This window comes from Phalangium opilio, unplaced genomic scaffold (genome assembly GCF_054372755.1).
Source record: "Phalangium opilio isolate 3A_F unplaced genomic scaffold, DU_Popi_V2 ptg000078l_1, whole genome shotgun sequence".
NCBI classification, from domain to species: domain Eukaryota; kingdom Metazoa; phylum Arthropoda; class Arachnida; order Opiliones; family Phalangiidae; genus Phalangium; species Phalangium opilio.
Genome location: NW_028324186.1, coordinates 5,903,133 through 5,930,423, shown reverse-complemented (window position 1 = coordinate 5,930,423; position 27,291 = coordinate 5,903,133). Strand labels below are relative to the sequence as shown.

General features: G+C 38.4%; 1 protein-coding gene and 1 non-coding gene across 2 annotated transcripts; one reads left to right on the top strand and one right to left on the bottom strand.

Moving 5' to 3' along the window:
- The first annotated feature begins 1,299 nt into the window (after positions 1-1,299).
- Positions 1,300-3,976, top strand: LOC149655978 (uncharacterized). Its single transcript, XM_089845089.1, has 5 exons — positions 1,300-1,555; positions 1,704-3,034; positions 3,123-3,333; positions 3,421-3,757; positions 3,934-3,976. Exons 1-5 carry the CDS (start codon positions 1,300-1,302, stop codon positions 3,974-3,976), a joined length of 2,178 nt encoding a protein of 725 aa, XP_089701215.1.
- A 16,726-nt stretch (positions 3,977-20,702) lies between these two features.
- TRNAV-UAC (transfer RNA valine (anticodon UAC)) lies at positions 20,703-20,775 on the bottom strand. Its single transcript has one exon. It is a non-coding gene; the product is annotated as a tRNA-Val (tRNA).
- Positions 20,776-27,291: the final 6,516 nt, after the last annotated feature.

The following is a 27,291-nucleotide window of genomic DNA, read 5'->3' as shown; positions in this document are numbered from 1 at the left end:
TAAACGTTATATTAAGGAAGGAAGCGGCCCTTCGACCTTTGGATGATATAGTACAGGCTCATATAACAGACCCGGATCAAATGGAAGATGTTGTGGAACAATGCGAGAAAATATACGACGACATTTCTGTAAGTAAAACAAAGTGTTCTCGTAAAATTCGAGAAATAGATGCCACCCTAGCTACCGGAGGGGCAAGCGGTTCTAGCACCCCATCAACTCTCTCCAGTTCCGGCAGGAGTAACGGAAGCTCGGTTAAACTACCGAAGCTAGAGCTCGCCAAGTTTGACGGCGATATGACGAAATGGCCAAATTTTTGGAATAAATTCAGCTCCACTGTACACCAGAACGTGGATTTGGATGGGACGAAGAAGTTCATGTACCTAAAAACTTGCTTGGAAGGACTAGCAGCTACCGCAATCAAGGGTCTCACCGTCTCCGACGCCAACTATATCGCGGCTATAGATATTTTGGAAAGAAGATTCGGACGCAGAGATCAAGCAGTGAACACCCACTTGGATAACCTGGCAACGATTGACCCTGTTACCAGAACTTCGGATACCGCGGCATTACGAAAGCTTTACGACTCGCTAACGGTAGAAATGCGCAGTTTAAGTGCTCTCGGAATAAGTGAAGATAAATACGGTATATTATTGTGCACGATTCTGCTGAAACGGATCGCAAAGGATATAAATCTTGAATTTAGTAAAAAGCAAGATGGGCAGCGCGAGTATGATATCACGGAGCTTGTCCAATTCCTCGGGGACGAAGTATCAAGTCGCGAGCGGGCGTTCATTATGAGTGAACCGGTTCGAGTCGCAACGGCGGGCGCCAAGGAGCCAAATTGGAAAACGTGGGAAGAGCGTAAGCCTAAACCTAAAGGTTTTCAACAACGTAGCGGCGGGTCTACGTCATCGGCCATGGCTTTATATACGGGTGTAGCACCTTCGTCGAAAGGTTGCTTATTTTCTAGTGACACCGGTCATTTTTCGGGTGAATGTGATAAAATATCGGTTCCGCGAAAACGGGAAATAGTGCGGGAAAAGGATCTTTGTTTTGTATGCCTCAAATAGGCTCAAAGTTCGAAGTCATGCTTCAAAAGGAATAAAGTTTGTAAACATTGCGGCTATAAACATCATTCAAGTATTTGTGAAACTCAACACAAGAAGGATGAAGGAGCGGATTCCACTGAAATCACAGCTTGCCATCTAAGCACTAAGGGGGATAAAATTTCTTCTTGAAACGACCCAAGTAGATTTGTCCAACGGCGGAAACGGAAAACCCCTAAGAGTGAGATGTATCATGGATGGAGGAAGCCAACGTACCTTCATTAGAACGGAAGTTTCACGCCAGCTAAATTTGCCGGTAGTAGGGGAGGAAAATTTGAGGGTCGTAACCTTCAATAGCGATAATGCTAAGGAAGAAACAAGACGTCGCGTGCGACTAACCCTCACAAACGTTCGGGATCCCTCAAAGAAGATAGAGCTAGAGGCTCTAGAATCCCCGTCCATCAGTTGCAGCAGAATTTGCGTATCGCAAACAAACGACGCCATTATGAGTAGTATACGACGGTTCGGCTCATGAGTGCCTGGAAATCGGGCCCAACTTAAACCCGGATATCTTGGAGGTTCTCCTACGATTTCGCATTTTCAAAATCGCGTTCGTAGCAGATATAGAAAAGGCCTTCCTGTAGATCTCATTAACAGCGACGGATCGAGATGCAGTAAGATTCTTATGGCCGGAAAACCCTTCTAAACCTAACGAGCTAACGGAATATCGCATCACGAGAGTTCCATTCGGAGTCGCCTCAAGTCCGTTTCTTTTAACGGCCACTATTCGGCATCATCTCAAACAAAATGAAGAGAAATATCCAGAAGTTTGCGAACTTATAAGATCTGGGCTTTACTACGACGACCTGGCTTCTGGATCGTCGGAAGTATCGGAGGGTATAGCGTCAGCAACCGAAGCAAAGGAGCTAATTCTGGGAGCAGGTATGAACTTGCGGAAATGGCTGTCAAATTCACGGGAACTCCAAGAGATAATGAACGGGAAAAGCTCATTGGCTGGAGAATCAGTAAACTTCAGTATTGACAGCAGCCAAGGCCCAAACGTCAGTCAAAAGGTTTTAGGCCTAGCTTGGAAAAACTCCGAGGATCATTTCTCGTTTGATTTAAAGGGATTGCTCCAATTTCAAACTACCAGAGTAAACACGAAGCATTTCATACTACAATGTGTAGCACGAATCTTTGATCCCATTGGCTTCTTAGCCCCTTTCGTTATCAGGATGAAAGTTCTCTTCCAAAGCCTCTGGAGAAGCGGGGCAAATTGGGATACCAAGCTAGGGTTTGAAATCACGGACGAATTTGATCGATGGTTTGAAGAGCTCCCACAGCTTCACCAGTTGAAGATACCTAGGCATTACTATGATGGTATTTCTGAAGATGAAATTGAAAGTCGTCAACTAATCGTGTTCTGTGACGCAAGTAAACAAGCATACGCGGCGGTCGCGTACATTCGGTACATTCAGACGGACGGTACAATCGGAATAAATTTCGTGTCGGCAAAATCTCGCGTCGCTCCTATAAATGAGATGATAATCGCGCGGCTTGAGTTAATGGAAGCACTCCTAGGCGCACGGCTTCTTAATTACTTGAAGCCAATCTTCACGGAAAAACGGTCCGACATTCGGCTTTTTACGGACAATACCGCAGCACTCTATTGGATTAGTGGTTCTCCATCACGTTGGAAACCTATTGTGGCTAATAGAGTCACGGAGATTCAAGGGCTAACGGAGCCACGAATTTGGAGTCACGTCAGGGGACCCGAAAATCCCGCAGATCTTGCTACCAGAGGCAAGTCGGTAGACCAGCTGATCGAGTGCGAGTTGTGGTGGAGTGGACCGGAATGGCTTCGGCTAGACGAAACTGAATGGCCTTCTACATCAGGGGCGGAGCCCGTTCAGGAGGATCTGGAGGTAGAACAACGGGTGCAGTTGCATTGTAAACGCTGGGAGCGAGCCATTGTTGGACGTAGGAAAGTACAGCTCTCTTTCCAAGGTCAAAAGAATTATGTCCTACGTAATCCGTTTCACTGAGAACTGTAGAAAACATAAGAATCTACAACAGCGGGGAGCGCTCACAACGGAAGAAATTCTACAGGCAGAGAAGGTCCTGATACGCGAGGCCCAATCACGGGACTTCCGGGAAGAGAAGACACGGCTTCAATTGAAGGAAAGAGTTTCGCCTCAGTCCAACATCTCCAATTTGAACCCCATAATGGACGAAGATGCGATAATGCGCGTCGGTGAACGTTTGGAAAAAACGGGATTGACTTTTGGTGAGAAACACCCAATCATTTTAAACTCAAAAAACAAGTTATCGGAGCTAATCGCTGGGTTCCATCATGCTAGGTTAATGCACTCAGGTTTAAGGGACACTATTACCGAGATAAGGGAACGGTTTTGGATAATTCGCGGCAGGCAAATGGTAAAGAAATTAATAGGGTCTTGCGTCACCTGCAAACGCTTTTCGGCGAAGCCTGGCGCCGCGGTTGTAGCCCCTCTCCCTAGCGATAGGATCAACGAAGCGCCTCCTTTCAAAATTGTAGGAGTAGATTTCGCTGGTCCAGTTATAGTAAGAGTTGGAAAGCGTGGTACTCAAAAGGCTTACATAGCTTTGTTTACATGCGGAGTAACCCGAGCCGTGCATCTAGAGCTGGTTTCTGACCAAAGAACGGACTCCTTCCTCATGTCGTTCTGGCGGTATATCTCGCGTTGGGGTGTACCTAGTACTAGAGTGGGATATAGACCGAGTGGGGAAAGGTGAAGCCCCGCCCATTGACATGCGCGGTAACTACTGGATGTTTTACTTCCAACAGTAACAGGTAGATGGCGGGAAAATTTGGTCTTTGGCGCGAAATTTAAAATACTTTTTTTAGGATCGTCTGCTTAGGAGTCGGCTCAACATTATGCGTAATCTGAGACTGTACTATAGAATTTGGGCAATAGTGGCATGTCACGCACCAAGTGCATTACAAGACTTTTATTATATGCATATTACAGAGCTGATGATCTGGGGTAATGTAGAACATCTTTTTTCATTTTAAAGGTAAGGAATTTGTTTCTAATGTGCATTCTTAGCCTTACAAACAAGTTTACAATTTTTCGCTCGACATTGCACCAACTTAGCTCAACCTCCAATTGATTGTGGAGCATTCTAGTTATGAAAGAACTTAATTCTTCAAGTGGAGATTTCATGCTTGTGTCCAGGAATTGTTCAGACAGGCTAACGAAGTCTAATAGTCTCGATGAAGGATGTTTGAGGTTACCAAAAGCCTTGTGCTGTGTAAGAACTGATGATGAAGGCAATTCGTACGTTTTATTTTCATGTGAAATTACGTTATAACAGGATTCGCAAATTTGTTTCTGGAGTTTAAAACAAATATATCCTGCTATATGGTAAATTGTCAACTCTTTTGCCTTTTCCTTTGGGTCTATGCTCTCTACTTTGGTAATTTTTAGGTCTTTTTGTGCCAAGCCTGCAAGTCCAAGGAATTCCACCAAGTCTTCTAAATTATCACAGCATGAATCAGAACTCCTTGCTTGCTTGTGGCCAGAACTATTTTGTTCTTCCACAAAGCTATAAACGGCCTCTGTACCAAATATGTCTTCCACTAGAGTTCGAAGAATGTCAGAGGCCGGTTTTTCTAAACATATCTATGGAAATGTGAAGGTTAGCATTTTATAATAGTATAGGATATATCACTTAACAGATTGGTCTCGATTTAATGGCATGATATCCAGGATTTGACCATGCTCAGTCACTTGAGTCATCTCCAAGGCTGTCGAATCTTGAAGCACCTGATTTTCACGTTCACTAGAATGTAGTGGCTCGTTTAACAGGCCATGCTAAATAGAAAGAAAGGTAACAGAGATAATGATTATGTTCTTTACATTATGAGCAAGTTAAACTTACAAACGTGCTTGGAGCAGTATATGCTATTTCTTCCACCTCCGTCTCAATGTGGTTCTGAAGAAGGAAAAAAGAAAAATGTTATATAACTATAGAGTTAGATAAGCAACACACTTTTCAAAACATGAGGTGGATCTGGTACTACAAAAATCTTGTTCTCTGGATTGCACGGGTGTGTAAAGTGGTGTTTCTTTTCATAACATGACACCTTAATTCCTAGGTCACGATACATAGCCATATTTTTAGGGCCCATGTCACTTACTATCGACACAACGTAAAATCCAACGTCATGAAGGCATTTTATACAGTCCGTCATGAAATTCTTCAGATCACCGCTGTCTACACTGTAAAAAATGAGCGTGCTTTTGGCATTCAAAAATGGTAGCGACCGTTCAATTTTGAACAAGCCTCTATTGACGCATTCAGATTTAACCAGAGATATTCAATTTTGAACGAGGAGTGTTTTACGCGTTCAAAACTAACCATTAGCATTCGTTTTTGAACAAACTACCGTCATATTGATTAGAACTTAACTATAGCATTCATTTTTGAATAACTTATGTATTACCATTCAAAAATTAATCTTTATCCCATTCAATTTTGAATAACCACCTTGCGCTAATGAAGCGTTCAGTTATGGTAGTTATGGCGTTCTATAGGTTATATAAGTATTAAAAGAAGAGCGTTTTAGACGTTCAAACAACAAATTTTTGCGCATTCAGACGAGGATGTTTATGGCGTTCCAACGAGATTGTTTTTGACGCTCAAATGAGAGCGTTATGGGCGTTCAAACGAGTGTGATATAGGCGTTCAAACGAGAGCGTTGTCGGCGTTCACACGAGAGTGTTTTTGGGGTTTAAACGAGTGTTTTTGGCTAGAAAACAACACTATAAGAAAAACAGCGTTCAATGGGTATTCAAAAGTGAGCGCAATTGTTCATTATTGAACAGTTTGGAAATGTCAGGCGTTCAATCAGGAAAGGTGTGCAGTATCATCCAAGATCTCGGGTATCAAAACAAAACGTTCAATAATAATCCAATAATATCTCAACAATTTACTGTGACTTGCTTATTTACCATGAATTAAATATATATTTGTCTGTATAAACATCATTAAATAATAATATCAAAGTAAAGGTTACGGATTATGGTGTATTTCACCAATCCCTTATATTTACATAGGCCTTCAAATCGGTTGATAACGTAAAACATACTCCTTTATAATTGGAGGGAACTTGATAATGAACACGTCCCTTAAAAGTGGAGTCTCTCTTTGTATAATTGAATTATTATTTAACACAACGATTAATGTATATGTGTTTCAAGCCCACCCGCCTTGAGAAGATGTACTAGCTTTAAACACATCAGATTTCTTCCTTATCAGTGCCTACATTTATAGTTTGGCCTACCATAGAGGACTGCAAAGGCTTTGAGAAAACTCCAACTCCATAGAAAGCCAAGGGACTCCCTCATTTTTGGTCGGAGTTGGAGTTGGGTAAAATAAATAATTTGGCTTTGGGTGGCTTTGGGAATATTATCTCTGAAATGGAACGGAGTCGGAAGGGAGTGGAAATATTTCGAAAACTTATACGGGAGTCGGTCGGGACTGGATTATTGTTGGATTCAGGTGGCTTTGGCTGGCGTTGGCATTTATAGTATCCAAATGGGGTTCGTGGCATTGAGAGCCAGCCTTATTTTATTCAACCGGAGTTGGGTGGCATTAGTGATATTAGTCAATTTTTCCTCTTTGAATTTCCCACGCGGTTGTTTTGGCGCAAGCGGGATGCATGAAGTTCAACCCCACACAGACGGCACATGACGTTCGCGGCTGGTACAGCCGTCCCTCCGCAAAAAAAAAATCAAATTCATTGCTGTGCGAGAGGAAACGAAACTAAAACTATTTGTTCTTTTTAAGTTAGAGAGTCATAAATTTTTCCGTCGCCTTAGATTAAACGTAAAAAGGAAAACTACAATTATAAACAATGTTCGAGTTTATAATAAAAATAATTGAAAAAATGCAGTGGGATAACGTTGGAAAACCTTCGTAATATATAAGTTCATAATATACCACACTGCGGGCTGGGAACCGTTGGGGTAAATATAAATGAAAATTTGTTAGGTTAAATGCTTTTGTGTTTGGAATAAAAAAGTATGTTGAAGCTCTCATTGGCTTTGGCAGAGATGGGAAAACTTGTCGGATATCTCATTAATTTGGTCAAGGATTAGAAAACTTGTCGCATATCTCATTGGCTTTGGCAGGGATTGGAAAAAATGTCAAATTTCACATTGCCTTCGGCAGGGATTGGAAATATTATTGAATTTATCAATTGGCTTTGGCAGGGATTGGAATTCGTGTGAAACTTCACAATTGGCTTTGGCAGGGATTCAAAAATGAAATGAACTTTAGTGTGGCGTTAGGGAGGAATTGAAAATATAACAATGGCGTTAGGGTGGCAGTGGCGTTTGTGAAAATTTTACCATTGGAGTTGGCAGGCTTTGGGAATGACTTTTTTCAATTTGCAGCTCTCTAGCCTACCATAAGGAATTCAATAATGAAATTTGAAATCGAACTTCTCTATTCAAAATTGAACGCTACAACTGTTAAGTTTCGATGCTTCGAACGCTTGTCCACCTCCACCATGTATTGTTAAATGGTGAACTGCTCAATTTTGAACGTAAGCAATTGAATATTAACGCTCGATCAAACTCTCCGATGTTGCTCAATAATGATTGCAAAAACATACAATATTAAACGTTTAATTTTCAATTTAAATTTGAACGGTTTCGTGCTTAAATTTACACGATATACTAACCTCTAACGCACCGTTCAAATATGAATGCGTAAGCGTTTAATTTTGAACAATAGTGTTCTGTTCAAATTTGAACGCAAAGAAACTATTCAAATTTGAACGTTAAAGCGTACCACCACAGTGTTGGGGCTATGAACGTCTAAGCATTCAAAGATGAATCTCACTTTTTTACAGTGTATACTGTTGCAAACCAAATGCCAACCAAGAATGTATTTCCATTTGGAGCAAGCAGAACGAACCATTACCTCTAATCCCTGGGTAGCGACTGCATGGTTGGACAATGTTGAATGTCCCAGTACAGTTTTTAATCCAGCATCATATTCATATGACCGCTTAATTTGCATTTCGTCAACCAAGAGTATAACACTTTCTTTTATCTTTGTCATTTTGGGTGATTGTTTTTGCAGCAGGCGCAGCGTGGCACTATGAATACCTGGTGGAAATTGAAGCGTCTCTAGATGTTGATTTAGCCACCTTGTTGTTGGAAGTGGATGGCCTTGCTCACGTTAGAAATTGTACCCTTTCGTACCAATATTGTATAGAAGTTGTAACGACGATTGTATGGCTTGAGGAGACCACTGTTTGCATCGTTTGCGCTGTTCTACAACGTGATTTATTTGATCCGCAGTGAAGAGTTTGCCAAAGGCCGTCATTACTTTCTCTAATTGGTACCTCGATCTTTCGTGTTCCGAAAACAGTTTAGCGTGCTGTTTTTCAAGGTCTGTATTCTTCTTTGACAATTCCGCTATTGAAGTCTTCAAATCTTTTATAATTATTTTCAGGTTTTCAGAGGCATTCTTTGACTCATCAGAAAACGTTTCTGTCTGTGTTTCGATGTAGCACTTTCGTGAATTGTCAACAGACGCCTTTAACATATTAATGCAAAGTTTACACCAACGCCAAAAGGTTTAACATACATTCAATCTGTTTCATAATCGTGATTATTTACATTTTTGGCCACATCAATTGATTCCAAACGCCGCACTTTAGAAATTCTTACCATCTCGTCCTGGGATTAATTGCAAAAAATAACTAAAACATCCCTGATACCAAACAATATTGCGATGTTATTAAATCTAAACTTACCATATCATTTCCGGTGTTTTTTCTTTTATTCCTCTCAGACATGGATACTTCTTTTTGAATTGGGTTTGGTGCTCCAATTGTAGGAACTGCATTTGGGAGTTTTCTACCATTTGTGCCAAAGCAATTAGGAGAAAAATGATCCTTCAAACAAAGTGGTTATTAGATAACTATTATTCATTCATTAATAAAACAAGACATTACCTTACAAAGACGCAAGTGCCGATATTTTCCACTTAAGGCATCATTGCTATTTCTACCGATAAATTTAAACCATTGTTGTCAAACGTCATGATTATTTGGAAAATAAAATAAATAAACATCCTTTTCTGTGTTTGTGCAAGGCGGGAATGCGCATTTACAAGCCATAGTAAATTTTAAATTGAAAATTTAAATTCAACCTACTCCCTTGACTTTAAATTGAATAAAGAAAAACTCATGAACTTGAATATATTCAACTTTATTCTTTAGTAATAAACAATGTGTAAGTTGTGTTTAAAAATGGAGGCAATATTTTTAACAATCTATAAAATAACACCAATTTTCAGTTTTTTATTACAATTTCATCCAACAATGTCTTTTGTAACACCAATGTTCTAAAAACGAAGTATATTAAATTTCGCGCCAAAGACCAAATTTTCCCGCCATCTATCTGTTACTGTTGGAAGTAAAACATCCAGTGGTTACCGCGCATGTCAATGGGCGGGGCTTCACCTTTCTCCACTCGGTCTATATCCCACTCTAGTTTAGACAATTTCAATAGCCTCCAATTTAAGAACGTTAATGAGCCTTTATCTAGCAGAACTTCAGAAGTGTACTAATTACAACTAGAAGTGTGCCTAAGTTGGTAATTTAAAGCTTTTCAAAGAGTGGACATTTTGAACAATAACTCTAAATAACTTGGTACACATCAGATAGATTAAGGCTCTTTATCCTTCTCAGATGGGAGGCTATTGAAATTGTCTAAACAAAATGGGCAAGCTGAATGTCTTACTCCGGATGTATGCCAATTTCCTTGTTTTTGATCCCATGTACCTTAACACTTTATTCAGTTTGACTGAAAAGAACACAACTCAATTTATGACATTATTAAAGAGCTCGCAAATAATGAAATTGTTGAATAAAATTTCGTCCATTTGAAAGGAACAAGTAGTTTTGAAAGAAAACTGACAGAATTACCGTGTGAACGGTGCATTTTCTAGAGGTTGGTGAAGCCAGAAAATCTGATGAGCGAGAAAAAGAGTTCTGAGCATGTATTGCGCATTTATGCTGAACAACCCCTAGTTGACGAAAACCATATTATATATTAATAGACTTTAATAAAAAGAGAAGAATTACACATGAATAAAAACTTTAAATTACGAAAGTTAAAACAGTAGCTTTCGAGCTCGTGGCTCTTTTTCAACTTACGCGATACGTTTAAGTATATTTCAAACTTCGACATGATTCACCCCTAGTGGTATTTTCTACGCTGATGTAATACATTTTTTAATTACACAATCACCCCATTTTTATCGTAAATTTGACCTTCCTCAAGATTTAATTGAGTTCACCGGTTTTTTTTTGTTATACACCATATACCCACATAAGTTTATTATAAGATTTGTTCATAAGTATGACACTTTCTATATTCGTAATGCTAGAGACTAAGAGCTCGAGCTTGTTTGTGAACCACAAGCGAGAATTGACTACACTCGGTTAGTTTTGCAATCCATCTTCCTATTTAGTCCATACTAAGCCTTCGACAGTGCCTCTCCAGTCGTCGCTTTACGAGAATCTATGAAGTTTCAACTGTCTTTCAAGCTCTTATTAACCAGTGACAAACTTATGGCCAATATATCTTATGAACTTATGATACCCATTAGAAACGCAAGTTGGCGAAATTTAGCAGGGAAGGGGGAAAAAGCGTAAAGTTTGTTTATTTTGATAAAAACTTAAAAAAAACCAAAAACATTTATCTCGACATTTTTGAAAAAGCAGTTGGAAACATTGCTTTCTCTCTCGAGTAGTTGATATTGAAAATTACAAATTGCCATTCTTCATTTACAAGTCGAATTAACGAAGTTTAAGCAAAATTCTATTTACTATACACCGTCGACAGTGAATGCACGTTAGATCTGGTAGTAAATTTGAATTTAATTCTGGATTTTTGAAAAGTTTATGGGGAAACCATAAGAGGACCTTAGTACCTTTACGTCAAGCAGCTATTATTCGACGCCATAAATACACAGTAAATATTATAGTTTGATCAAGAAGTGATATCTAGTTTATAGGGAGAAGTTATTAATTCGCGCCACATTTCCAGCTCTTTATCTCCAGTCCAAACGTATAGTAGGTCCGGAGTTAATCCCCACCGCCTCTAAATTACAACCAGTATCTCATTGGTTCTTGAAAACTCACGTCAGCGCGACGCGAGTGACGAAAATTACAGTCATATTTTCCGACTGAGGAGAGGCGAAATAGCCCGGTGGCCCATGAACGCTGGATCTCTAATGGGACCGGAAAACGCCCGCCTTCCACTGTACAAACCGAGTCTTCTCTAGCATAGCGTCGGGGGAAGGGACGGGGGTAGTGAATTTGGGAACACTCAAGGCCATTCGGTCTCTTGTGATTCTGAATAAACCTATTGAAAAGAAATTTAAACGACCTTGGCCGTACCCGTTTTTTTTTTTATTTATTTTTTTACAAAGCAAACGTGCTATAGAGAAAAATCTATTCCTTTTACCAGTCCCTTTAGAGATCCAGCGTTCATGGGTGGCCTCCTTTTACGTCCCCCTTGTATTTTGAAAGGGGTACTGCAGGGACTATGGCGCGCGAATACTTAGACATCTTATACCTTCTCCCTAATAAACTGGAAATCTTTTCTTGATTTGATTGTAATGCAAAAAGGGTCTCTCATTTAATCAAATCTAAGACCATTAAACGCCGTGTTCAATAGTCTTTCCACACCTATTGTTGGAAGAAACCGTAAAGGTAGACTAATCCTCGTTGGAAGACAATCTCTAATGGAGAGCCCGAACGGAAACTCGATGTTAAACGTTTCACTGGAAGAAAATGATGATGAGAGAGAAAGGATTATGCGAAGGCAGTGAAAGCTCCTAGACAATCAGGAAAAAAACCTTACTAGCCCATCTACTTCTTCAGGAAGGTAAGTGCGGCAATTTTTGAACGTTGTAAGTTAAATTGGTAAAAAAAACATGTTTTTATTATAGGCCTTTTATAACGGCCTTATCAGGTTTGTCTAACGAGGAGTTATCTGAGCATTACGCAGAATGTGTCAGACTCTCAGCAGAGAATGTAAGTTAAAATATAAATTAAAGCAATTACAAAACAAATAAGATACCTTAAATACTTTCAAAAGTGAGGCTGTAAAATTTTCAATTTATTTAATTTAAATGATCAACTTTAATTATAGATTGATAAACCAATCATTGCTTATGCGAAAACATCGACAAAAATTGACGCTAAGAAGATAAAAAGAGCCATGTGGACCGTGCTCTCCAAATCTGTACTTATATTAGTAATTTCAGAAGTAGGATGAGACTAGAAGTACTGAGCTAACCAAATTCATCACTTGGTGAAAGTGAATACTCTTGATAACATACCAACGGTTGGCCCTTTGGTAGCTGGTTCTGAATTTTCCCTCCAAAAAGTGAGGCGCTCGTGGCGGTAGACGGCCAAACTAGATTCAAGCACCCGCGTCCTTGTTCCGTGGGTTTAGGTTGAGGGGAAGGGGATAGGAATTTTTTTTGGAACTCGACCAATTTTTTTCTCTCTAATGTAGGCGCCATGGAAGCGGCATAAAATCTTCAAATTTGTTCACTAGTGCCAGGATCTACTACCAATGCTAGAGCACTTTACTTCTTGACTCATCTTACTTCTGGTAATTTTCAATTAAATTGCAAGGTTAATGATAAAATTGATTTGGTTAGGAAGAAAATGCGGAAATAATGCCAGAACCAATGATGTTTACGCATTTATACAAGGAAACTCCAAAGCATGTGTCCGATGAGACCGTTAAAAATCTCAGTGTGCCTACAGCTTTCGTTACATTCTTGCATTTGTGTAACGAAAAAGTGAGTATTTATGTTTAGTTTAAGACGAAGTAAACGTACATATGGGGAGATTTGGTTAAAAAAAATAAGACTTGGGCATATGATAAACTTTTGGAATCTGCAATTGACTGGGTAAGAAGATATGCGAGACTTTAAAATTGAACAGGGATAAACAATAACCAGAATTACCGGCTTATATAAACTTTTTTCGGGATGTGTATCATATTCTAGTTTTTCAAAGATATGAAAAAAAAATGGTACAATTCTATATATATTTGTTTAACATGTTTTATCATTCTTTATGTTTCATTTAATAATTCTTATAATTTTACCGAAACAATTATTTTAATTTAAAAAAATTGTACAATTCTATATATATTTGTTTAACATGTTTTATCATTCTTTATGTTTCATTTAATAATTCTTATAATTTTACCGAAACAATTATTTTAATTTAAAAAAAATTGTACAATTCTATATATTTTTGTTTAACATGTTTTATCATTCTTTATGTTTCATTTACTAATTCTTATAATTTTACCGAAACAATTATTTTAATTTAAAAATAACTAAAAATTAATAAAATTAACCAGAACCAAATTTAAAGATGACGTTAATTATTTCGCCAAAACGGTATCATGAATTAAATCTATTTGAATTTCGAATTAAATCTATTTGAATTTCAAATTAAAATTCAGTAATAATTAGTTTGAAAGTGACTTTCGGTTGATTGGTGGGTCTGCCAAATTAATTTGTAGACCTATAAAGGTGATTGGCTTTTGGGTAGTATGAAGCATCGTCTGCCTGATAGTCTGAAACTTGTGATAACGGTAAATTGACAAGTAATATTGAGATTTGTTATTGTTTAGCGCTGAAATAATTAACTAGGTTCAGATTTTATGGATAATTTGAAATAAGGACCTCCCACCAATAGTGTAACGCCCTATCTTCTTGTTATCAAAATTCCCGTGGCACGCTCCATGCTGAATGAAATTTAGAGCGAGATTTGATAAAAGTTGCTCGCGATGTGACAATCGTGGCGCGAGATGTAGAGCGTGCAATGGAAATTTTGTTAGCAGGAAGACGGGGCGTTACGCGATTGGTCGGGGTCCTTATTTAAAATTTAAATTATCCATAAAATCAGAACCTAATTTGAATTTTAAAATCATTCGGAGATATTTGCTGGACGTTTCACTGGTCTTATAATTATAATTAGTAGAAAAATCGATAAAAAACACTTTAAGTTCCTCTTCACCCTCCCTTTAAAGAATAAAAATTATATTTATATTTTTTAAATAAAAACACGTGTTAAAATAATTATTTCCAAGGATTGACATAAAAATTACGTCTACATACTAGTGTGAATTAAACGTGTTAAAGATTATTATTTCAAAGGATTGACATTAAAAATGAGTCTACATACTAGTGTGAATTAGCGAAGCGTAAATCTGTGATACAAAAAAGTTAACGTGTTACGGTTTATAACCTAAGCGACTGTATTAAGAAAGAATACAGTTTTTAATAACGTTAATGCAATGAATTTATTCATTTCTATCCTGAATAAATCAATTCAAACAATTTGCAATAAATTGCGTCACATTCTTAGGGAGAGGGAGGAATTTTTACATTCGTGGCGGTCCGTGACAGGGAGGGGTCAATCAATACTCTCGTCAATCGATACTCGCGATATATCGAATAACACGGCGAACATTGTGGTGGAAAAATTGGAATGTACTTGGAAATTAGCCAAATTACGGTAAATTAGCAGTTAAATTGATTTGTAATTTAGAGTGAAGATAATTAAGAATGTTCTTCGTCCTACACCAAAATCAACGAAGCGATTACTGGACAGTTTGAAGGGCTACTCACTTGCGGATGGCGGATGAATCCTTTTAGTATTGTTACAGCGTGTACTCTCAGCTACTCTGATTACGCCTAGTGATACTCCCCTCACAGAGGGCGGTCTGTCGGCACACTAAAAGCAAAAATTATTATTAGTGATTAATAAAATGGCTTAAAGAATAAATATTACATACATTTTTTAATAAAAAAACGTGTTAAAGATTATTATTTCAAAGGATTGACATTAAAAATGAGTCTACATACAAGTGTGAATTAGAAAAGATTAAATATGTGATACAAAAAAATAATGGCCAACGGTTTATACCCTAAGCAACAGAATTAAGAAAGAATAACTGACATATTTTTTAATAACGTTAATGCAATGAATTTATTCATTTCTTTCGTGAATAAATCAACTTTAGGCATTTAGGCCTATAGTACGTCACATTTTTGAGGGGGGAGGGATTTCTACGGTCGGTGACAGTGGAAAGGAAGGGGTACTTTCATGCGTGACGTCAAATTTAACTTTATATCGAAAAATCTCTTAAACATGCTATAAGGAAAAGGTGCGATAATAAATATTATTAAATTGCAGATACTTGTTTTATTACAATTTAAATAAAAATTAGAGTTCTAGAAAATTTAATAGTCATTTAAATTTTTATTTTTCTCCGTCTTCGACACTCGGAGAATTTTGAAAGCTTACATAAAAACATTCAAAGCGAGATCTCTTCAGTCCTGCCTGCTACTCCTGGTGTTTACATTCTCTTTGCTCTACCTCTAACACTCGTTATGACGATAGAGAGAAAAAATGTTCGCCAAGTTGAACTTTTTACGTCGGTCTCGCCGGCGTTGGTGGCGTACATCCAATCGGCGAGAGTCTCTGGCTCACGTGAGAATGTTGTCTGCCTTCTATATTAAAATAGCGCCTGTTTGTAGCAAAGTAGAACGATTAGCTCACGCAGTTAATTAAATAGTTTCACTGCTTTTAATTCAGAAACGTAAACAAAACGTAAATAAACGAAGAATACGGATTAGAGAAGTTTTTAAGGATAGGGAATAGATGGCGATTTTAAAAACCTTATTTCCAAAGATACAAGGATTATCTTTTTGTGGAATACTGTCGATATACACCAACCCAATTTGACTATTTGTCATTAATATCGAGAGTAATTAAGGACATGGCCATATTTAAGTCACTCACGACGATAGACTATTCAAATAAACACCGTATATATTTTTTCAAGCAGACGACATTCGCACGTAAGCCAGAAACGCTCGCTGATTGGATGTACGCCACCAACGCCGGCGAGACCGACGTAAAAAGTTCAACTTGGCGAACATTTTTTCTCTCTACGCCTCCTTCGCCCAGCGCGGTTGGCGCGAAAATTTGCCAAGTGCGGACAGTGGTTTTTCTCGGCGAGCGTAGCGTACGTAGCGTGGCGAGCGAAAATTTACGCCTAGTGCGGACATACCTTAAGTTTAAAGTAATATTTGTTCATGCACAGAAAATCTCCAATTTGAAATTAATATTACGACTAATGGTAGCGCGTCGTTGTAAAGGGCACCCTACACGCTCAATAATTTGCGCGAAAAACGTGGGGCCCGTTATTTAAGTTACAAAATATAAATAAAACGTTATCCATACTAACATTTGTATCAAGAAATTATGGGGTCTATTAGGTGGAACCGCTTTATTGTTCAGGCTGTATATATAGACCAATTCGAATATTACAAACAGAGAAACAAACTTCCAGGGGCAAGCCGCCATTCTGAATAATTTCTCTCCTGCCACCAAACACCACTAGAGGGCAGCCCAAGCTCACTGCGTGTTAGAGGCTAGCAAACCCGCTCATGCCTCTAGCGATGTCTCGTGGCGTGAGGGAAATTATTCAGAATGGCGGCTTGCCCCTGGAAGTTTTTTTCTCTGCATGTAATATTCGATTTTTTTTTACTTTTAAAACACCGACGTATAGCGGGTAAATACACCTGCAAGTTGGCTCTGGCAGTTTTTTTAACAATATCAAACTTTTCGCTACATCACCCATTATATCATTCATTATGTCGGATATAACAACCCGTTGGAAGTCTCAATTGAACAGCAAGCTAAATACTTCGGCTACGAATAAATCAGAGGGTCCTAAGACACCGCAAATACCTCTAAACAGACCAAATCATCGTCTGCTGGCAACTCTTCTCCTCTGACACAACCGAAGTTGGCTACAAGTCGTGATAATGATTCCTTATTGCAATCTTTGAGTACGATGATGAAAATGGAACTGGGGTCAGTGGTTGAAGCTAAACTGGCTACCTTTCGCGAGGAAATAAGTACGGACATCTCCGCCAAGTTTACGAGTCTTCAAACAATGCTGATGGCGCACTGTGACCAGCTGGTCACTGATAAGATTCAGCAGGAAATGACCGGGATTCAAACTACGTTTGACCACATAGCGGAGGAGTTCAATGCTACAAATTCGGAAATAAAAAACTACGAGAGGATCTAGCAAAACCTAGAGACGAGGTTACAAAATTGAAGGAAGATCTAGCAGCTCCCTTAGCAGAGTTACAGAAATTTCGTGAGGAACTAATGGATACGCCTAGTGCTGGTTGCACTCATAACACTGTTAAGAAAGTACTTATGGAGGTACGCGAGAAAACTGACAGAGCGACGAACATCATACTCTTTGGAATGCCATCGAATGACATTGAGAACTCTGAGAGAATGAGTACATGGTTGACTGAAACCCTAGGGCTCGAGGCGACCCCAATTAAGGTACAGACTGTGAACGCTTCCGGGGTAAAGGTAACCCTCCCCGGCCTATCAAAGTCGTCCTGGAAAACAGAGAGATGAGACAGTTGGTACTCAGCAGGTCGAAACTTTTGAAGGACAACATACATACATACATACATATACATATACATTAAGCCGGATCTCACTAGACGGGAACAGTGGGAGAGAAAACGATTTTTCGATCGACGCAAGAAAGCCCGTGAAGGCGCAGCCTCCGGGGGGCAAGAATGATCATTGGTGCAGCAGCAAAACTAATGGCGGCGAACGGCATGGCGTAAACGTAGAAAGTTAAAACCAAAAGACAAATCATTACAAATTGGACGGTTAAATATACAAGGAGGTAGGAGGCGAGAATTGTGGGCGGAATTGGAAAATCAAATGATCGAAAACTCAATAACTGGTTTTTGCCTCACGGAAACTCATTTGCGGAACGATGAAGTACCAGAAATTTCACCGGGCTTTGGGTGGATTGGGGTCAATCGTATGGGAGCGGCTAAGAAGGGCGGTGGAGTCGGTTTTCTCTTTTCCGACAAGCTGAAATGCGTCAAGCTTTTGGAATGTGAAGATCATGTATGGATACGCGTGGAAGCCCACAATACCGCTTTTCTTCTCGCTATCGTCTACCTGGCCACGGGACGGGAAATTGAATCTTGGAATAAGAATATCATGACCTGCATTACTAAGGATATTTCCAACATCAACTTATCCTCTACCATTAAGATTCTGATTCATTGACGCCATATTTACTGGTGCCATCTGACACGATGCTGGCACCAGATTTTTCCAAGAGATCTAGCTTATTATTATGTCCAATCACGATGGTCAAAACATGTATCAACCAGGGCTCGATCCTGGGACCTTCCGCGAGTTAGACGTGACAACCACTACAACATAGATACTTGGTTATTCTCAGTTTTCGAAGAGATCTACCTTATTATTATGTCCAATCACGATGGTAAAAATATGTATCTACCATGTCTCGAACCTGGGACCTTCCGCGTGTAAAGCGAACGTGATAACCACTACACCATAGATACTTGGTTATTCTGAGTTTTCGAAGAGATCAACCTTATTATTATGTCTAATCAAGATGGTGAAAACATGTATCCACCAGTGCTCGAACCTGGGACTTTCCGCGTGTTTGGCGTACGTGATAACCACTACACCATAAATACTTGGTTATTCTGAGTTTTCGAAGAGATCTACTTTATTATTATGACTAATCACGATGGTAAAGACATGTATCTACCACGGCTCGAACCTGGGACCTTCCGCGAGTTAGACGTGACAACCACTACAACATAGATACTTGGTTATTCTCAGTTTTCGAAGAGATCTACCTTATTATTATGTCTAATCACGATGGTCAAAACATGTATTTACCACGGCTCGAACCTGGGACCTTCCGCTCGTTAGGCGGACGTGATAACCACTACACCATAGATACGTTGTCACACAGATTTTTCCAAGAGATCCAGCTTATTATTATGTCCAATCACGATGGTCAAAACATGTATCTACCAGGGCTCGATCCTGGGACCTTCCGCGAGTTAGAAGTGACAATCACTGCACCATAAATACTTAGTTATTCTCAGTTTTCGAAGAGATCTACCTTATTATTATGTCTAATCACGATGGTCAAAACATGTATTTACCACGGCTCGAACCTGGGACCTTCCGCTCGTTAGGCGGACGTGATAACCACTACACCATAGATACGTTGTCACACAGATTTTTCCAAGAGATCCAGCTTATTATTATGTCCAATCACGATGGTCAAAACATGTATCTACCAGGGCTCGATCCTGGGACTTTCCGCCAGTTAGAAGTGACAACCACGGCACCATAGATACTTGGTTATTATCAGTTTTCGAAGAGATCTACCTTATTATTATGTCTAATCACGATGGTCAAAACATGTATCTTCCACGGCTCGAACCCCGGACCTTCCGCGTGTTAGCCGGACGTGATAACCACTACACCATAGATACTTGGTTATTCTCAGTTTTCGAAGAGATCTACCTTATTATTATGTCTAATCACGATGATCAAAACAAGTATCTACCACGGCTCGAACCTGGGACCTTCTGCTCGTTAGGCGGACGTGATAACCACTAAACCATAGATACGTTGTCACACACATTTTTCCAAGAGATCCAGCTTTTTATTATGTCCAATCACGATGGTCAAAACATGTTTCAACCAGGGCTCGATCCTGGGACCTTCCGCGAGTTAGAAGTGACAACCACTGCACCATAGATACTTGGTTATTATCAGTTTTCGAAGAGATCTACCTTATTATTATGTCTAATCACGATGGTCAAAACATGTATCTACCACGGGTCGAACCTGGGACCTTCCGCTCGTTAGCCGGATGTGATAACCACTACACCATAGATACTTGGTTATTCTGAGCTTTCGGAGAGATCTACCTTATTATTATGTCTAATCACGACGGTAAAAATATGTATCTACCAGGGCTCGAACCTGGCACCTTCCGCGTGTAAAGCGTACGTGATAACCACTACACCATAGATACTTGGTTATTCCGAGTTTTTGAAGAGATCTACTTTATTATTATTTCTAATCACGATGTTGAAAACATGTATCCACCAGGGCTCGAACCTGCGACCTTCCGCGAGTTAGGCGGACGTGATAACCACTACACCATAGATACGTTGTCACACAGATTTTTCCAAGAGATCTAGCTTATTATTATGTCCAATCACGATGGTCAAAACATGAATCAACCTGGGCTCGATCCTGGGACCTTCCGCGAGTTAGAAGTGACAACCACTGCACCATAGATATTTGGTTATTATCAGTTTTCGAAGAGATCTTGCTTATTATTATGTTTAATCACGATGGTCAAAACATGTATCTATCATTGCTCGAACCTGAGATATTCGGCATGTAAAGCGGACGTGATAACTTCTTCTACACCATAGATACTTGGTTATTTTGAGCTTTCGGAGAGATCTACCTTATTATTATGTCCAATCACGATATTGAAAACATGTATCCACCAGTGCTCGAACCTGGGACCTTCCGCGAGTTAGGCGGACGTGATAAACACTACACCAAAGATACTTGGTTATTATCAGTTTACGAAGAGATCTACCTTATTACTATGTCTAATCACGATGGTAAAAATATGTATCTACCAGGGCTCGAACCTGGGACCTTCCGCGTGTAAAGCGGACGTGATAACCACTACACTATAAATACTTGGTTATTCTGAGATTTCGAAGAGATCTACTTTATTATTATGTCTAATCACGATGGTAAAGATATGTATCTACCACGTCTCGAACCTGGGACCTTCTGCGTTTAAAGCGGACGTGATAACCACTACACCATAGATACTTGGTTATTCCGAGTTTTTGAAGAGATCTACCTTATTATTATGTCTAATCACGATGTTGAAAACATTTATCCACCAGGGCTCGAACCTGCGACCTTCCGCGAGCTAGGCGGACGTGATAACCACTACAACATAGATACTTGGTTATTCTGAGTTTTCGAAGAGATCTACTTTATTATTATGTCTAATCACGATGGTAAAGACATGTATCTACCACGTCTCGAACCTAGGACCTTCCGCGTGTAAAGCGGACGTGATAACCACTACACCATAGATATTTGGCTATTCTCAGTTTTCCAAGAGATCTAGCTTATTATTATGTCAAATCACGATGGTCAAAACATGTATCTACCAGGGCTCGAACCCCGGACCTTCCGCGTGTTAGCCGGACGTGATAACCACTACACCATAGATACTTGGTTATTCTCAGTTTTCGAAGAGATCTACCTTATTATTATGTCTAATCACGATGGTCAAAACATGTATCTACCACGGGTCGAACCTGGGACCTTCAGCTCGTTAGCCGGACGTGATAACCACTACACCATAGATACTTGGTTATTCTGAGCTTTCGGAGAGATCTACCATATTATTATGTCTAATCACGATGGTAAAAATATGTATCTACCAGGGCTCGAACCAGCGGCCGTATTCTGCAGAAAAGTTAAGCTCCTCCTTCTGCCCTTGGCTCTCTGATTGGACCGTCAACCATTGCCCTTGGCCTTTTAATTGGCTACGTCTACCGATGACGTTCCTTTCCTTGGCTCAGTGGTTGGTGCAAATTCCGCGCAGACTCAGATGTAAACTATCAAATTATACACCAAATTCAAAATGTTTTTTTTTATGAACTGACAAATGAGTTACCGGTTAAACACCGGTTTTAACGGTAGCTTCGGTAACTGCATGTGCTGAACGCAGCCACAGCAGACGACATTTACGATCCCTGCTTTGATCAAGTAAGTAAAGTGGTGAGTGTAATTTATTTAAGGATAAAACTAATCTCTTTAATTTATGAAGTATTCAACTAATCTCTTTAATTTATGAAGTATTCATCTAATCTCTTTAATTTATGAAGTATTCAACTAATCTCTTTAATTTATGAAGTATTCTACTAATCGCTTTAATTTATGTAGTATTCAACTAATCTCTTTAGTTTATGAAGTATTCAACTAATCTCTTGAATTATTCCCGGAGTCAACGAATCTCTTAAATTTTTCCAGGCTACAACTAATCTGTTTAGTTTTTCAAGGATTCAACAAAGTTTGAAGGACAACACTAATCCCTTTCATTTTTCAAGATTCAAGTTTCAACTAATTTCAATTTAAAATGGCTGGCGCTATGGCTCGTGTGTTGCTTGCTCAAGTAGCGGAGGAGCGAGAAGCAGCAGAACGGCGACAAAGATATCGTCGAACGAGAGAGGAAGGGCGCGCATTTCTCATGCCAGATGCCGAGTTTTTGCGCCAATATCGCATGACGAAGGCCAAAGTTACGGAGTTGTGCAATTTGTTAAGACCGGGGTTGCGCAAAGAATTAGAAGGCCGTAACCAATATGTTTTGTCTGTCGAGGATGAAGTGCTAGTGACGTTACTCTTTTATGGTTCTGGTGGCTTCCAACATAGCCTCGCAAGTAATTACGAGCACGGAATGAGCCAGTCCTCCGTAAGCAGAGCTATTGAAAGAGTGACGAATGCCATAAATACCAGAATGAGGAACTTCATACGCTTCCCTACTGGTGATGCTGAAGTCGTTGAGGTTAAGGTTAGTGTCATATTAAATCATTGTACCAAATGTTGTGTGTTATATCTCTTATTTCCATTTGCCTCCAAATGTCTTAGGAGTCATTCAGGCTTACTTGCTCTTTCCCTGAGGTATTGGGTGCTATTGACTGCACACATGTTGGAATTAGGGCCCCAGCTACGGATCCTAATGCATTCTTGGACAGGAAAGGAAATTATTCCATTAATGTTCAACTAGTAAGTAATATTTATTTATTTCATACTAGTCTAATAATATGCATATTAACAAGATTATCAACAGATTTGCGACAATGAATGCAAGATCACAGATGTCGTAGCCATGTGGCCTGGTGGTACACAAGATGCATTCATTTGGCGTTTCGGTGGAGTGTTGGAGCGATTCAAGGCTGGGGACATGCCGCGTGGCTATCTGCTTGGAGATAGTGGGTACCCACTGCAATCTTTTTTAATGACTCCTCTGCTGCGAGCTGCTACACCCAATGAACAGCGTTATAATGAACGCCATATGTCAGGTATTAGAACATTTATTATTCCACAATGTTATACATAAATAATATTGTGCAGATAATTCTCTTATGATAAATCATATAAAAGTACAAGAGTGCTTAGCAAATCTTATACCCAATTAGAAGATTTATAGACTAATAAGCTGTTAAAGGGAATCCAAAGAAGGCAGCGGCAGGTGCGTAAGAATTATTTGAAGTACGTCACAGGCACAACGTGAAACCAAGATTAAAAGACTTCAAATTAAGTGGGACTGGACACTTCTTCCTTGTCTTCATGAGATTACAGTGCCAAATCCCTCAAGTCGAATAAAAACAACCTAAGTTTCTTTTAATCACGCCTCTCCTCGCTCACATGCCTCTGACGTATGTCAAATAATTTATATCCACCCACCATTAGGTTCCTTGTAGAAGTTGTAGTCCCTTTAAGTATGCAAATGTTACACAAAGTGAGGTTTTTGCATTCCCCCGTGTTGCTCGGCCATTGATGAAGTGGAGACTTCAGAGAGAAGGCTACAGTTTGATCCAGTACTTGACTAACCTGCCTCACCAAGGGCCTGACAACACTTAACTAAAATTAATGAAGAGAGAGGGAAGAAATATTCTGTAGCCCCTTTAGTGAAAACTATCAGTAGCAATGCCACAACTCTTTATCTCTTAAGTTGACTGATATGACGCTTTTTGATGAACCAAAAGTAAAATAAATATGAGAGCGATTGAAATATCTGGATGGAATTGAATAGGGAAGATATTTTCCCACTTCTTGTAGGAAATGTTTCTAATTGTCTGTGCAAATTTTAAACTTTGTTTGTAAAACAGCGATTAGGGCTTGCGTTGATTATCGCCAAGTCCGTCAAGACTTTGATTAACCTATACCTGTATAAGTGAAAGTCCCGACTGACTGGCAGATAATCCACTCCACGCCCGAATCACTGTTCTATGAACAAAGTTTAAATTTTGCATAGACAATAGAAAGATGTTCCTAATCCGCGTATATTTGGACAAATATCTTCATTATTCAATTCCGTCCGCATGTTTCAAACTCTGTCATTCATATTTGTTTACTTCGTGGTTTCACCCTATTGACAAAGTACTCCATCAGTTTTTTTGGTTGAATATTCCACCAGGAAACGTAAAAACGTGGCCTCACGGGCGTTATTTATTTATGGGATGATATTGGTATATTCCACGCAAAACCATAAACTGGTGTAAGCGCAATCATATTGATGTCACATACCAACTAATATTAGGTTGTTCACAGCCCTAGATAATTCTTGTAATCTAAAGCCATTTTGCAATGCTTATCTAACCATTGCATTGCCCCTCTAAGATAATGTGACTTCTAAATGACCTATGTTTTACTTAATCCGTTCATTGATTATCTTTATCATTTAGGCCGTAATGTCATTGAACGTGTCAATGGCATTTTAAAAATGCGGTTCCGCTGCTTGGACACGACTGGAGGGACCCTTTGCTACATACCTGAAAAGGTATGCGCAATCATTAGTGCTTGTTGTATTCTGCACAATTTCTGCGTGGATCAGCCTATGCCTGCCGGGGGAGGTAGAATAAATGATTTTGAAATGTTAATTTGGACATGAGGGCTTGAATCCAAATTGTCTCATTGTAGCTGCACCAAATCCAAATGGAGGTCCAATGAATGCTGAGCCGCCTAATGACAATGAGCTGCTTCAAGCTGGACGTGTCACTAGACAAGGCTTAATTAACCTTCCATGTAAGGTCCTTGAATATCTTTTACTGTTCGTAGTAAAATCACTGGTCGTTATCGTATGGAATGCCTCTTTTACGTTCCGTGATCAATGATTTTACACAATGTTTAATCAGAAAATACAAAATAGGATTCAAGCTTGAGGCCACTACGCAGAGGGCACGCAACATGGCGGAACTTTGAGGCAGTTAGACGACAAACGGGAGCCTGAGAAGAACTATAATTTTGGTGGCATGCTGAAGCAAAGCATGCTCTACTTACCTTTACTTTTGTTAATAACGTCTCCCTAATTGCTTTAGTTTTTCAATTATTTGTTATGCACTTTTGTCATAGCATACCATATCTCAATTCTTTTGTTAATTCATGTTCAAGTTGACATGAACTCTATTCTTTATTGCTAATTATTTTATGCTCGATTGCTAATTATATTCTATTCCCGATTGCTAATTATTCTATTCTTGATTGCTATTTATTCTATTTTTGATTGCTATTTCTATTCCCGATTGCTATTTATTCTATTCTTGATTGCTATTTATTCTATTCTTGATTGCTATTTATTCTATTTTTGATTGCTATTTCTGTTCTTGATTGCTATTTCTATTCTTGATTGCTAATTATTCTAGTCTTGATTGTCAATATCGTAATTTCATTCCAGTTTGCTTAATGTTCAATCTTTTTCATTATCATTGTAAATTATTATTTTCATCGCGCTCAATCTGGCGTGCACCGGTTTTGTTGATACAATTCATTACATACACTAATGGCATGTATGTTATAATTTATTGCTCGCACTACCCGCTTGCATTTTATAATCTAATTTATTGCTCGCACCACCCGCTTGCATTTTATAATCTAATTTATTGCTCGCACCACCCGCTTGCATTTTATAATCTAATTTAATACTCGCATGCTTTTTATAATCTAATACTCGCATGCTTTTTACAATCTAATTTAATACTCGCATGCTTTTTATAATCTAATACTCGCATGCATTTTATAACCTAATACTCGCACGCTTTTTATAATCTAATACTCGCATGCTTTTTATAATCTAATACTCGCATGCTTTTTATAATCTAATACTCGCATGCTTTTTATAATCTAATACTCGCATGCTTTTTATAATCTAATACTCGCATGCTTTTTATAATCTAATACTCGCATGCTTTTTATAATCTAATACTCGCATGCTTTTTATAATCTAATACTCGCATGCTTTTTACAATCTAATTTAATAATTGCATTCATTTTATAATCTAATACTCGCATGCCTTTTATAATCTAATACTCGCATGCTTTTTATAATCTAATACTCGCATGCTTTTTATAATCTAATACTCGCATGCTTTTTATAATCTAATACTCGCATGCTTTTTACAATCTAATTTAATAATTGCATTCATTTTATAATCTAATACTCGCATTCATTTTATAATCTAATACTCGCATGCTTTTTATAATCTAATACTCGCATGCTTTTTATAATCTAATACTCGCATGCTTTTTATAATCTAATACTCGCATGCTTTTTATAATCTAATACTCGCATGCTTTTTATAATCTAATACTCGCATGCTTTTTATAATCTAATACTCGCATGCTTTTTATAATCTAATACTCGCATGCTTTTTATAATCTAATACTCGCATGCTTTTTACAATCTAATTTAATAATTGCATTCATTTTATAATCTAATACTCGCATGCTTTTTATAATCTAATACTCGCATGCTTTTTATAATCTAATACTCGCATTCTTTTTACAATCTAATTTAATAATTGCATTCATTTTATAATCTAATACTCGCATGCTTTTTATAATCTAATACTCGCATGCTTTTTATAATCTAATACTCGCATGCTTTTTATAATCTAATACTCGCATGCTTTTTATAATCTAATACTCGCATGCTTTTTACAATCTAATTTAATAATTGCATTCATTTTATAATCGAATACTCGCATGCATTTTATAACCTAATACTCGCATGCTTTTTATAATCTAATACTCGCATGCTTTTTACAATCTAATTTAATAATTGCATTCATTTTATAATCTAATACTCGCATGCATTTTATAACCTAATACTCGCATGTAATAATTGCATTCATTTTATAATCTAATACTCGCATGCTTTTTATAATCTAATACTCGCATGCTTTTTATAGTCTAATACTCGCATGCTTTTTACAATCTAATTTAATAATTGCATTCATTTTATAATCTAATACTCGCACGCTTTTTATAATCTAATACTCGCATGCTTTTTATAATCTAATACTCGCATGCTTTTTATAATCTAATACTCGCATGCTTTTTATAATCTAATACTCGCATGCTTTTTATAATCTAATACTCGCATGCTTTTTACAATCTAATTTAATAATTGCA

Bases quoted from the DNA above. Each gene is read 5' to 3' on its own strand.
- LOC149655978 (XM_089845089.1), top strand. From the start codon at position 1,300: ATGGATGGAGGAAGCCAACGTACCTTCATTAGAACGGAAGTTTCACGC. The intron at 3,035-3,122 runs GTACAGCTCTCT...AATCTACAACAG, and splicing joins CCATTGTTGGACGTAGGAAA to CGGGGAGCGCTCACAACGGA. The intron at 3,334-3,420 runs GTGAGAAACACC...TAATGCACTCAG, and splicing joins AAAAACGGGATTGACTTTTG to GTTTAAGGGACACTATTACC.